This window comes from Nannospalax galili, unplaced genomic scaffold (genome assembly GCF_000622305.1).
Source record: "Nannospalax galili isolate Female #2095 unplaced genomic scaffold, S.galili_v1.0 scaffold406, whole genome shotgun sequence".
Lineage (NCBI taxonomy): Eukaryota > Metazoa > Chordata > Mammalia > Rodentia > Spalacidae > Nannospalax > Nannospalax galili.
This window is the reverse complement of record NW_008357033.1, coordinates 4,143,893-4,157,279: the sequence shown is the minus strand read 5'-3', so window position 1 is coordinate 4,157,279 and position 13,387 is coordinate 4,143,893. Positions and strand designations below refer to the sequence as shown.

The 13,387-nt window shown below is 45.2% G+C and overlaps 1 protein-coding gene across 3 annotated transcripts in view; it reads right to left on the bottom strand.

Moving 5' to 3' along the window:
• Cpne9 (copine family member 9) overlaps positions 1 to 13,387 on the bottom strand; it is a 28,017-nt gene that overhangs the window by 9,767 nt on the left and 4,863 nt on the right. For all 3 annotated transcript variants that reach the window (XM_008854835.2, XM_029557100.1, XM_017794821.2), the window contains 10 exons: positions 7,113 to 7,176; positions 6,889 to 6,992; positions 6,636 to 6,740; positions 4,722 to 4,763; positions 4,347 to 4,422; positions 4,200 to 4,253; positions 3,367 to 3,428; positions 2,597 to 2,643; positions 1,595 to 1,776; positions 1,207 to 1,334 (listed from right to left, as the gene is read on the bottom strand). In XM_008854835.2, the coding sequence (XP_008853057.1) occupies positions 1,207 to 1,334; positions 1,595 to 1,776; positions 2,597 to 2,643; positions 3,367 to 3,428; positions 4,200 to 4,253; positions 4,347 to 4,422; positions 4,722 to 4,763; positions 6,636 to 6,740; positions 6,889 to 6,992; positions 7,113 to 7,176 (864 nt within the window). The remainder of the gene's footprint in view (positions 1 to 1,206; positions 1,335 to 1,594; positions 1,777 to 2,596; positions 2,644 to 3,366; positions 3,429 to 4,199; positions 4,254 to 4,346; positions 4,423 to 4,721; positions 4,764 to 6,635; positions 6,741 to 6,888; positions 6,993 to 7,112; positions 7,177 to 13,387) is intronic.

Sequence of the window (13,387 nt, the reverse complement as noted above, 5' to 3'; positions counted from 1 at the left end):
CTGGATCTCACAGAGATCCACCTACTCCTGTCTCCCAAGTGCTTGGATTTAAAGGCATGTGGCACCAAGCCCAGCTTGTGAAATTTTGGATAGTTTTTATTTGGTGTGTGTCTGTGTGTATGTGTACATGCCACACATATGCGAGTGTCTTCTGATGCCTGAAGATGGTGTTGGATTCTCTGGTGCTGGAGTTACAGACTATTGTGAACCACCTGATGTAGGTTCTGGGAACTGAACTCCAGTCCTCTTGGAAGAGCAACAAGGGCTCTTAACCACTGGGCAATTTTTTCAATTTTGGATAGTTTTAAACCTAACACCTATTGTGCACTTTCTTTTTTTTCCTTTTTCTTTCTTTTTTTTGAGACAGGGTCTTCTAGCCCCAGTTGGCTTGGAACTCACTATGTAGACCACGTTAGCCTTGAATTCACAGAGATCCACCAGCCTCTCTCTCCAGAGTGCTGGAATTAAAGGCATGTGCCACCATGTCCGCCTGGCTTATTGTGTACTTTCTATGGGTCAGATACATCATTATCTAATGAATGCTTTGTCTACCTAACCTCACAATAACCCTATAAACAAACTGCTATTGCTGGATATGGTACTGCATGCCTGTAATTGCAGCACTTTGAAGGCTGAAGCAGGAAGATTACTTGGATTGTATAGGAAGCTCAAAGCCAGCCTTACAGGAATGAGGCTTTATTATATGGAGGCACTATTAAAGAGGTTAAGCTAGTTGGTATGGTAGTGTCACTCCTATAAACCCAGTTGGAGGTAGGAGGATCAGGAGTCCAAGGCCAGCCTTGCCTACATAGCAAGTTCCATGCCAGCCCAGGCTACATGAGATCCTGTCTCAAGCTAATTTGTTCAAGGTCCCATGGTTAGTGTCAGGCTTGCACCCATGTCTAGTGCCAAAGCTGGTGACTTCACCATTGCTCTACAGACTCTTTTCTCTTAGGCACAAACTCAAAGCCATCAGAAATCTCAGCTGTGGCTCCCAGGCAGAAGGCTGGAGTAGTCTCTTGACACCCTCTGTAAGCACAGTAAGCCAGAAATACCCTCTTGGTACTAACTAACTATCCTAACACCTAACACTTCCCTTTGTCTCCAAAACCCAAAGTCACTCAGAGTGGTCCTGCCAGTGCTTGGGAAGTTAGGCTTCTGTTTGTGTCCCATCATTTATCCCTTACCCCTACCCAGGTACCTTACCTGGCCACCTGGTTGATGACAGGAGCAAAGTAGGTGGGCCCGTAGAGCTGCACTGTGCGCAGGCTCTGGAAGTAGCTCTCCAGTACACCCTCAATGCCTGCACAGTTGGGGTCCTCATCGTTGTTGTTCTGTCAAAAAAGATGTTCTCCCAAGGTGAGCCCACACAGGGGGCACTCCAGAGTACTCTGATCCCAGCTCACTCCTTCCTTTTTCCACCAGTCCCTTTCACATTCCCCTCCAAACCCAGCCCTGCCCGTCCCTGCTCTGCCTCTTTCTCACAGCTCCTGCTTGGCCATTGCCCTTCACAGAAACGTTAACAGAAGACACTTTTCAACTTGAGTGGGCCACACACCCAGGCATCAAGAGTAGGATCTGGCCTATACCATACCAGGGGAAACTGGTGGGAGATCCGTCCCTCTGGGGGCAGCTTGGCCCCAAAGCCATAGGCTGGGAAGAGCTTGTCACTGTCGTAGTCCTGGATGATCTCTCCCACTGCCTTGAGGGCCATGGCATAGGCGCTGAGCTGGTAGGGACTCATGTAGTGCAGTGAAGTGGGCTGCAGGGGATTCCCTGTAGGGACACAGGAGCCCCAGCCTCATGTCACCTCCTATCCTTGTATGTGTCCATCCACCTATCCATTTATCCACCCATGGATTCCCTCATTCTTTGACTCCACCATCCATCTGTTCATCCCTTTAGGAACTCTCACTTGACCCTGTATATCCATCTCTGTACCTATAATCTACATATCCATCTACACATCTGCTTGGCCATAAATCCACTTGTCCAACCTATTTATTCACTATTCTATCCACCCACTTCTATAGTCTTTTATCCACGCACCTATCCATGCGGCCAGCCTCCTGTCGACCTGCCATTTCTCTTCCCTTCCTTTCTGTCTTTATAATATTCTATCTAGTCATTCATCCTTTTCCATTACATTCTGTCCTCATGTGGATCCATTCTCCTGCCCATATTTTCCTATCTGTTACTTCCTTGGTTTAAAACAGCTTTCCACACATACCTCTCCATATATCGATTGCCCCCCTTTCCCCTTCACTCACCAACCCTTCTCCCTGAGGTTTGTTCATGGATTTGTCCATTCATCCATCATTCAGTCTGTTCACTTATCCACCTCTCTTGATAATCCCATTCTCTCCCATCCATCAATTTTCTCATTCGCCAGTTGACTTACCTAGCCTTTCAACCTTATTTGACCTGCATGCCCATTACTTTCCTGCACCTTCTGTCTACCTTTGCACACTACTTCTGTCCAAGTACCACCCTGGCTTAGCTTTACCTAAGTGTGGGCTTCTTGGGCAGGTAAGCTCTTAGACCTTAAAGACTCCCTTAGACTCTGCCCACCCCTGCTCCCTCACCCATGCCTCACCATTGGAAGCAGTGAAGTCAATAGCTACTGTGAAGTTCAGCTGTGTCCTGGGAGGGAAGTAGATGAGTTGATTAGTGACGTATGATGCCAGCATTTCCCAAACATGAATGTGCATACAGATCACTGGAGACTCATGTCAAAATGCAGATTCTGATAGGGTAGCCTGGGTAGAGCCAACAAGGTATCAAGTGCTGCTGCTGGTGCCTGTCCTTGGAACACACTTTAGTAGAATTAAATGTCCCCTCCATGACAAAGGTATTGAGTGTAGTTTAATTTAACCTTTACTGAAACAATAATTAAAATATCAGTTTTACATAAGAGAAAAGTAAGGTTCAGAGAAGTAAAGTACATTTCTAGGCCTGCCTGCCTCCACTGAACCAGCAAAATTCCTCCTGTAGTCTGCCTGCCATCCTTCTCTTTCTTGGCCTTGGCCTCACCATCTTGTTTGGCCATGAGGTGGTGGTGGTGGTGGTAGTGGTGGTGGTGGGTATATAACCTACAGTCCCTAGCTGTATTTTTACCTGGGTTCCTTCACATCACTGGGGCCACTTTTAGAGAGCACTGATTGGGCTTCCTAAGGACTGGAGGCTGAGAATGGAAGGTAGCCCCATGAACAGAACTAAGAGAGGGACATTCTGCACTTCACAGAACACTAGACAGTTGGCCAAGTACCTTGCAGTTTATCTTGGTGAGCTCATTGGACCCTCTTGTACATTCACATACAAGAAAACTCACTGCTGGGCTTTCAGCAAGTTTGGCCTATGACTCACCCTCCTTTGATGTAATCCACAAAAGTGAATTCCGAGTCCACAGAGAAAGAAAGCAGCGTTACCTGTGGGATAAAAGAGGCAATCCTGCCACTTTGGCAAGGACCTCAGAGGTAACAGATGGGAGAGAAGTGCAGGATGGGGTACAGGCTTCTGCCCCTATGCAGCCTCCCCCACCCTTCTCAGTTTCTGAAAGGAAAGAAAGAGAGAGCTATTGGGAACATACTAGGATTCCAAAAAGTATTTTAATTAGTTAATTAGTTAAATTAATGTATTTATTTATTTGGTTTAAAAAATATTTGTGTATGAGTATTTTACCTACATGTATGCAAGTGCGCCATGTGCATGCAATGCCCACAGAGGGCAGAAGAGGGCATCAGATCCCCTGGAACTGTAGTTACAGATGGTAGCTGCATGTGTTAGGAGCTGAACCTACCAAGAGCAGTCAGCGCTCTTAACTGCTGAGCCATCTCTTCAGCCCTTGTTTTTTTTTGTTTTTTTTTTGAGACAGATCTGCCTGCCTCTGCCTCCTGAGTGCTGAGATTAAAGGTGTGCATGACCACATCTGGCTCAAAAAGTTATTTTAAATTTGGCAATACTAGAAGATTCTTTTTTTTTTTTTTTAAATTCTGCAAAAGTATAAGAATTGAAAATTTTCCTGGATGAAAAAAAACAAAACCAAAGAAAAAGTTCGATGGTGGCACCTCATACTCAACATTACTATACCCAGGCAACCTGTGTCCCCTGCCTTGTCCTACCCACAGTATTTGTTATTTGTATCAGAGGGATAGAAACAGAAGACTTGGGAAGAGGCCAGAGCTCCAGGGAGCACTCACGGTTCCTGAGTTGATGTATTTCTTCTTCTTGCATTTCTTCCGAGGGTTAAGTACCTAAGTGGAGGAAGGTATCAGTGACAGTGGGAGGCAGCTACTGACCAAACTGCCTGGGACAGGCCCAGCAAGTTGGCAGGGCCAACTCCTCACCTCATACACTGTGAACTGGTTCTGGGCCTTGCTTAGCTCCCGGTAGCTGGTGGTGAACTCGCCGATGAAGTCATGGCTGCAATGAGGCCAGGGGTGGATAAGCAGCAGCTGCTGGGATAGAGCCAGGCCTGAATCCTGGCTTTTATGGCCCAATTTTAAGCTCCTAACTTGGTCTGCAGGGCAGTAAGGCAGGGGCCAGAAGGGAAAGAGAAAGGAAGAAGGTAATGCACTAGAGGGATAACTAGGTGGATGAGATATGTGGCTGTCACCACCCTTCTGGCTCCCAAAGCTGCTTTAGGGTCCTACTAATGTACCACATGGTATAGGAACTGCTTTGGTGAGCACAGGACAGAGGGACATGTGGGGTGCATCTACCTTCCATCTCGATCCCAGTCATAGACATCGATCTTTACTGTTCTGAAACACAAGATCAACATAGGCTGTATGCATATGATAAAGCAAAACACGGGCAGTGTGTACACAATAAACCCCAGGGACACCCCCATCCACTTACCCATATGCCAGTCATCCTCCATCTGCCCATCTGTCCTTCTAGCACCTTGTTTTCAGCCTTGCTCCCATCCTTTCATTCATCAGCTCAGCATATACCTCACCATCTACCTCTGTTACTACAGTTGCTAGGGAAACCACATTACTATTCTTTTGTCATTTGAGTCTTACTGTATTTCAGGTAGTGTTCTTAGCATGTGTCAATTGTCTCATTTAACTTAGCAACTACTCTTTACAAAATAAGTTATTTATACTTTTAGATAAGAAAATGGATATATATATATAACGCTCCCCAAATCCAAGTCTAAGTTACATGGCTAACTATGTAGACCAGGCTGGCCTTGAACTCACAGAAATCTGCCTGCCTCTGCCTCTCAAGTGCTGGGATTAAAGGCATGTGCCACCACTCCTGGTTATATTTATTTAGTTTTGAGACAGGGTCTCACTATGTAGCACTGGCTGGTCTGGAACTCACTCTGTAGACCAGGCTGGCCTCAGAATCAGAGATTTACCTGCTTCTGTCTCCCAAGTGCTGGGATTCATCTGCTGCTCCCAAGTGTACATGCCACCACACCCAGCCTTAGCTAATATTTAAATTCAGATATCCTGTTTCCAAAGACCTTGACCTATTTTTCCTCCTTCTTCCCATCTCCTTCCCTTCTTCCCTCCCTTCTTTCCTTCCTTCCTTCCTTCCTTCCTTCCTTCCTTCCTTCCTTCCTTCCTTCCTTCCTTCTTTCCTTCCTGTCTTTTTGAGACAGGGTCTCCCTGTAGCTCCAGCTGGCCTGGAAATCACTATGTAGACCAGGCTGGCCTTGAACTCACAGAGATCCACCTGCCTCTGCCTCCCAAGTGCTGGGATTAAAGGCATGCACCACCACACCTGGCAACAGTCTTTTTATATAGCTAAGGCTGGTTTAGAACTAAAGATCCTTCTGCCTCAGCCTCCTGAGTGCTGGGATTACAGACATGTGCCACTATGGATCCAAAGACCTCCCCTATCTCATATATTTGTCAATATCAGTCCATCAAACTATATGTAGTTATCCATTTATCCATACATGTGACAATTCAATTACCCATTAATCTATTTCTTTATTCACCCATCTAACTATACATTTGGTCATTCACTGACTCACTGATACATACAAGCACCCATCTGTTTGTCCATCTACTCAATCAAATATCCAATCATATCAACATCTGTCCATTTATTTGCATAATCATCCATTCAGGTGCCCCTTAATCCTTTTACCTCACCCACCTACCTATCTTCATAACAGCCACTCATTAGTTCCTTTGGATCAGCCTATCCTCTGCTTTACACCATCCAACCACTAATCCATCCATTCATCCATCTGCATTCATCTGTCCAGCCATCAGTCTGCCTGTCACTCTACCTGTACTTTTCTATTCCACTTGCTTTTTCATTCATGTAGCTGCCTTTCTCCAATCTTTCATCAGCTCTCATATCATGCCTCCATTTGTTAATCATCCATCATGTGTCCAACTGTTAAACCTATCAGCCTAGTTATCTATTTATCTTATGCTCTCATCCATTTCCCTCTCTACCCACCCACCTCCTTTGATACATCCATCCACATACCTGTTGAACCATTCACTACCATCTATCCTTGTATCTGTTTGTTCGTTTGCTTACCTGCTCTTTCATCCACCCATTTTCTCATTCTGGGGCTCAGGAACCTCACTTTTTTTGTGCGGGGGGGGACCCTCAGTCTTATGTCCCTGTCTCCTGATACTACACCTCATGCTGAAGCAGACCTGTCATAGTCTCCATTGCACAGTGCTCGCACAGGGATGCTGAAGGGTTGCCATACAGGATTCAGCGTGTTTTTCACAACCTCTGTCTTGTGGCAGATGGTGAACCTAGAGGGAGGCAGGAGATTAGAAGGTACCCTGGGGCAGGTCTGAGTTTTGAGACAGGGCCCACAGCTTGTGGAGAGTGCCAAGATTTCCTCTACTCATTAAGCATGGGCCATACTCATAGCCTGAGCACCCTATGGGGGTGACTCACGTGCCATCCTCATTGCTTCTGTAGAACACAAGGAAGGGGTCTGACTTTCCAAAGAAGTCCTTCTTGTCGAGCTTGTTTGCGCACAGCTGCATGGTGGCAATGTCCTAGGGATGGTTAGAGTGGGGCCAATGAGACCCAACTGGCTGGGAGCCTTCAGAGGGTCCAATAATGTGGAATATGGGAAATGAAGGAGTTCATGGGTCTAGCATGTGGCCCTCACTGACCCGACAATTGCTGAGCTCCTCTGCGGTCAGCAGTATGGTCCCACACTTCTTGCCTGGCACACCCCTGGAAGCAGAAAAGACCTCTTAATGCAAGGAGGGAGGGTGGACAACAGAACTGGGATGACCAGTCTAGTCTTGGGCAGGCCAGAGGATTCAATTTTCCTTTTACTGACAGTCCCCTCATGTCCCCCCTCTGTTCTGGGTGGCTCCTGGTGGGGAAAGACCAGGTTTGACTTGGAAGTGGTCTGTAGTCTGGTAGGAAGGAGTTAGATTAGCCTAGGGGTCACATAACAGCAGTATGACAAAGGCATGGGACTCAGAGTTGGTAGACTCGGGGTGGACTTTAGGATTTTCAAGCTGCCTGACCTTTAGCAAGTTAATCCTCTTTTGGGTTTTTTTTCTCTTTCTTCTAAGAAATAGGAATGACAACCAGCCAGGAAGGGAACTGAATGAGTGCCTTGGAGGAAAGTGATTTGTAAGCATTGTAGATATGAATGTGCATTCTTCAAACAGACCCTGCTGCCTACTCTAAGCCAGACTCTGTGCTAGATTGGAAAGGGCCAGCTGGCACTCTGCCCTACCAGACTGCCCTCAGGGAGCTTCCAGGGAAGTGCAGTGTCAGAAGCTGTAGACAAGTGGAGTGTGATGGGCAGTTCTGAATGAGAATTTCTATCCAGACCCAGGGGCAAAAGATTGCTTTGCTAGCCTTTTGAAAGAGAGAGAGAGAGAGAGAGAGAGAGAGAGAGAGAGAGAGAGAGACAGAGACAGAGAGAGACAGAGAGAGAGAATATGAATATGAATATGAGAGAATATGAATCTGTGCATGGTAGTATATGTAACTGCAACATTCAGAAGCAGGAGAATCAAAAATCAGTATGGAAGCCTACTACTATAGAAGCTATTTAAATATACCTAAAAATTATAAAGAGATTAAAAGGAGTTATCTTATACCAGGGAAACACTGTTCCTACTAGACACCATAGGCTAACAAAGTAAAACTAACACCAGAAATGGACTTTCTCTTTTGAAGCTGTTGACCAGGGGTTCCAGAGACCCTCAAACAACACTGGCCATTGCCCCCTGCTCTTAGTTACCCTCCAGAACTTGATGGTAAGACCCTATTACTGAAGATACTACATATATGAGCTGTAAAATAAATAAGGAGAAATCAAGCTGGCGCTGACTTCAAAGCCTTATCCCTACTGGCTAGCTAGTGCTTGAAGGTGCTTTACAAGCTACCTGAAGAGAAAATTAATGTAAACCTTACCCAGTTGTGAATCCTGTAAGTTGCAACCACAACTGGCCTGGCAAGATATGTCTATCAATGCAATAGTGGCACAAATATTATAGGAGCAACCAACTACTCTCTCATTGGCTTTAAGATTTGCTTCATAAGATAGAGCCCAAACCTGACATTGATATCAGGCCTAGAAACCTGAGGCCAGACAGCCCACAGGCCATGGGAGAGAGCCTAATACAATTATTCTACTAAATAGATACAATATTAAACTGATTTTAATGACATTGTTATTCCCATAGATTAATGCATCTCTCAACTCAGAAGACAAGCTTCTTTATACAGCAGATGGTGATTAGCACAAAGAACCACAACTAGCCAACATGCAGAGAATAAAAGGCTGCAGACTGCTCATCCCTGAATAGGACACTTATGTCAAACTTCATCCTCCCAAGACTCAGGGATCATCATTTCAAAAGAGGGGGCAGAAAGACTGTAAGAGCCAGAGGAGGCGGATGACCACAAGGAAACGGTTTTTCAGTCAGCTGGGATGTTAATTATATGAATTCACAGCAATGTTGACAGCGTGCACAGGTTCTGTGTAAGCTCAAGCCAGACAAAATCCCAGCATAGACATGGGGAAGTGGGTAAGAAACTTCAGCTCTACCTGAGGAAGTATTGGCAACTGATGGCTTCTGGGAAGGGGAGATAAAGTGTCATTTGAGATTCTTGGTCAGTTGACCAGGCTTCATGAAAAGAACCCCCCCACCCCCAAAAGAAATAAATTTAAAATGTAGCAAAAAAGTAGAATCCTGGGTTTAAATCTTGGCTCTAATTTGCTATGTGATTTTCTCTATCTTTGAAATGAGAGGGCATGCACCTATAATATCAATACTCAGGAGGCAGGTGGAAGAGGATCATCTAAGTTTGAGGCCAGCCTGGTCTACAAAGTAAGTTCCAGGCCATCGAGGGCTACAAAGAGAGCTTGTCTCATAAAAAATAATTTGGGGGCGGGGTACTGGAGTGATGGCTCAGCAGTTAAGAGCACTGGCTACTCTTGCAGAGGACCTGGGTTCAGTTCCCATCAGGTGGCTAACTACTTGGACACTTTCATGCACATGGTTCACATACATGCACTCAGGCACACACACATACACATAAAATAAATATAAATTTTTAAAAATAATTTTTTAGGAATTTAGTTGGGTGTGGTGGCACATGACTTTAATCCCAGCACTCAAGAGGCAGAGGCAGGCAAATCTCTGTGAGTTTGAGGCCAGCCTGGTCTACATAGTGAGTTGGGGCTACAGAGAGACCCTGTCTCAAAAAAACAAACAAAAATTTATTTTTTAGGGGCTGGAGACATGGCTCAGTAGTTAAGAGCCCTGGCTGCTTTTGCAGAGGACCCAGGTTTGAATCCTAGCACCCTCATGGTAGCTAATAACTGTCTGTAACTCCAGTTCCAGGGGTCCAACACCCTCTGACCTCCATGGACATTGCACAACATGAGTGTACTTACATACATGCAAGCAAAACACATATATATGTAAAATAAAAATTAACTAAAATATTAAAAAAAGTTTAGGGGCTGGAGAGATGACTCAGCGGTTAAGAACACTGGTTGTTCTTGCAGAAGACCGGGGTTCGAATCCCAGCACCCACATGGCAGCTAACAACTGTCTGTAACTCCAGTCCCAGGGGATCCTTGGGTATTGCATGACACCGGTGTACTTACCTACCTACATGCAGGCAATACAGGCATACACATAAAAAAAAAAAGTTAAAAACATTTTTGGGCTGGAGAATTGGCTTAGCAGTTAAGAGCATTTGCTACTCTTGCAGATGACCCGGGTTTGCTTCTCAGTACCCACATGGCATCTTACAATCAGCCTTAACTTCAGTTTCAAGGGACCTAGCGCCCTCTTCTGGCCTCTAAGGGCACTGTATGCATGTGGTACACTTAAATGCAGGAAAAGCAGTTACACATACAAAATAAAAATAAATAAAATATTTTTAAAAAGTGGGATGTGAGCTGGGTGTGATGGCGCATGCCTTTAATTCCAGCACTTGGGAGGCAGAGGCAGGTGGATCTCTGTGAGTTCAAGGCCAGCCTGGTTTACATAGTGAGTTCCAGGACAGCTGGGGCTACAAGGAGACCCTGTCTCAAAAAAGAAAAAAAAAAAAAGTGGGATGTGGTGATGCACACCTACGATCCTAGCACTTAGGAGGCTTAGGTAGGAAAATCAAGAGCTCAAGACCAGCTTGAGCTACATGGTGAGTTCAAGGTCAGCCTGGGGTACAGGAGACCCTATCTGAAACAAACAAACATTAAAACAATCAAAATAAACTGAAATGAACTTTTTCTTTAGTTCCTTCAAATCCAACTCTCTAAGCTTTAAGGAGGGAACATGATATGGTCAAGAGTCCTGCCCTGCAGTGAATCATCCAATTGTTGACCCTGTTGCCTTACTGTTGTCTGACTCCTCCGTGTTCTCTCTACCCCTTCACCAGCTTGAGCTGCAGTCAGTGACAGGATAACCACACCTTTCCCTGGCCTTCCTCTCACTTCACTCTGCTTGCTGAACCATAGCCCTCTGTAAAATCCAACTCTGCCTAGCCCATACTCAAGCAACTGAAAAGAGCCAGAGAAAAGGCACCATCCAGCTGACCTTGCTTTCAACCCTATGGCCACAAACCTCAGCTCTTAACACTGTCTAGTAATCTTACTGTGCACCATGGCCTTTCTCTCTCCAGCTCTGCTACAGGGAAGATTCACTCCTCTCTCAAACTCCTGGAGCCTTCTCCCCATGCTTTCTCAGTCAGTGACCTGGTTTCCTACTCCCTGACAAAACTGAAGCAACCAGAAAAAGACGGCCACCCACCACCATGCTACTGTGCCACCAGCATCTTCACGAATATGGCTGTGCCTTCCTACAGCTGCTATAAATGAACTGTCATGTGCCTCTTACCCCTCTGCTGGCTACTACTCACCTCCCTGTCTTGTCTGCACAAGGACATCACATCTGCTAGCCTCTCCCTTGTTTTTTCTTTTTTTAGACAGGGTCTCACTCGGTAGAGCTAAGAATGATCTGGAACTCACTATGTAGTCCAGGTTAGCCTCAAACTCATGGCAGTCCTCCTGCCTCAGCTCTTAAGCTCTGGGATTTTGGGTATGAGCCACCACACTTGGCTTTCCCTTCTATTTATTACATCAGATATCAGTTTGTACTGGGTCAGTACTATCAAAACACAGATGTGGTTTAATTTTTCTCACGTTAGAAAATCACAAACCTACATATGTTTACGAAGAGACCACAATGAAACCCATTACTTTGCATGCTAATATAACAAATCAATTAGCTGGGTGTAGTGGTATACGCCTTTGATCTCAGCACTTAGGAGGCAGAGGCAACTAACTGATCTCTGAGAGTTGGAAGTCAAACTGATCTACATAGCAAGTTCCAGGCCAGCCAGAGCTACATAGATCCTGTCTCAGAAAAAAGAAGAAAAAAATTAATTAAAAAATTAAAAACCTATCTTTTTTTTTTTTTTTTTTTTTTTTTTGTCTTTTTGAGACAGGGTCTCCTTGTAGGCCCAGCTGTCCTGGAACTCACTATGTAGACCAGGCTGGCCTCAAACTCACAAAGATCTGCCTGCCTCTGCCTCCCAAGTGCTGGGATTGAAGACATGAGCCACCACGCCCAGCATTCTTTTTTGTTCTTTTTAAAGGTTCTCACAAGATAGGCCAGGTTTACCTTGAACTCAAAACCCTTCTGGCTTCAGCTTCACAAGTGCTGGGATCACTAGGTATTTGCCACATTATATTTGTTTATGTGTGTGTGTGTGTGTGTGTGTGTGTGTGTGTGTAGGTCAGAAGAAAGTTTGTGAGATTCAGTGTTCTCCTTCTACTATATGGATCCCAGGAATTGAACTCAAGTTATCAGACTTGGTGGCAAGTCCCTTTGTTCATTGAGCTATCTTGCCAGTCCAGAAAACCTATTCCTGACAGCTCTGCTCCAAACACTTCTCCTCTTCTCCCTTTACAGAAAAAACTCTTTGAAAGTTTCTCTGACTCCCATTTTCCTTTTCTACCCTCTCCTAATCCTCTCAACCTCTACCTCCTATTGTCTACCAGTGACCTCCATCCTGCTCAATATAATTCCTTTGTTGTTTGTTGTTTTTGCTTTTTAGAAACAGGGTCTCACTATGTATCTCTTACTGGTCTGGAACTCACTATGTACACCAGGCTGGCCTTGAACTCACAGACACCTGCTTGCTTCTGTCTCCCTAGTGTTGGGATTAAAGGTGTGCACCACCAGGTCTGGCTCAATACAATTCTTAATCCTCATTTTATTTCATCTGTAGCACCATTAGATATAGTTGATCCCCATCTTTTCTTTTGCTTCCTCTTCTTCCTCCTTTTTATGGTATTGGAATCAAACCTAGGCCCTTGGATACTAAGCAAATACCCCCCAAACCCCTCCCCTTTTTGGTCTTTTTGAGACAGGGTCTCCCTGTAGCCCTAGCTGGCCTGGAACTCACTATGTAGACCAGGCTGACCTTGAATTCACAGAGATCTGCCTGCCTCCAGAGTGCTGGGATTAAAAGCATGCTCTACCATGCCCGGCCTAAATCCTTTTTTAAAATTTATTATTTTTATTTTATGTGTATGTGTGTATTGCATGCATGTAGGTAAGTGCACCCGTATCGTGCAATGCAGGCGGAGGTCAGAAGAGGCTGTCAGATTGCCTGGGACTGGAGTTACAGACAGTTGTTAGCTGCCATGTGGGTGCTGGGATTTGAACCCGGGTTTTCTGCAAGAACGAGTGTTCTTGACCACTGAGCCATCTCTCCAGCCCCCCACCTTTTAAAAAATATTTTATTATTTTTATTTTATGTGTATGAGTGTATTGCCTGCATGCGAGTACACCTGTGTCATGCAATGCCTTGGAGGTCAAAAGAGGGCTTCAGATTCCCCTGGAACTGGAGTTAAGGACTGTCTGTAGCCGCCATGTGGGTGCTGGGAATTGAACCCAGG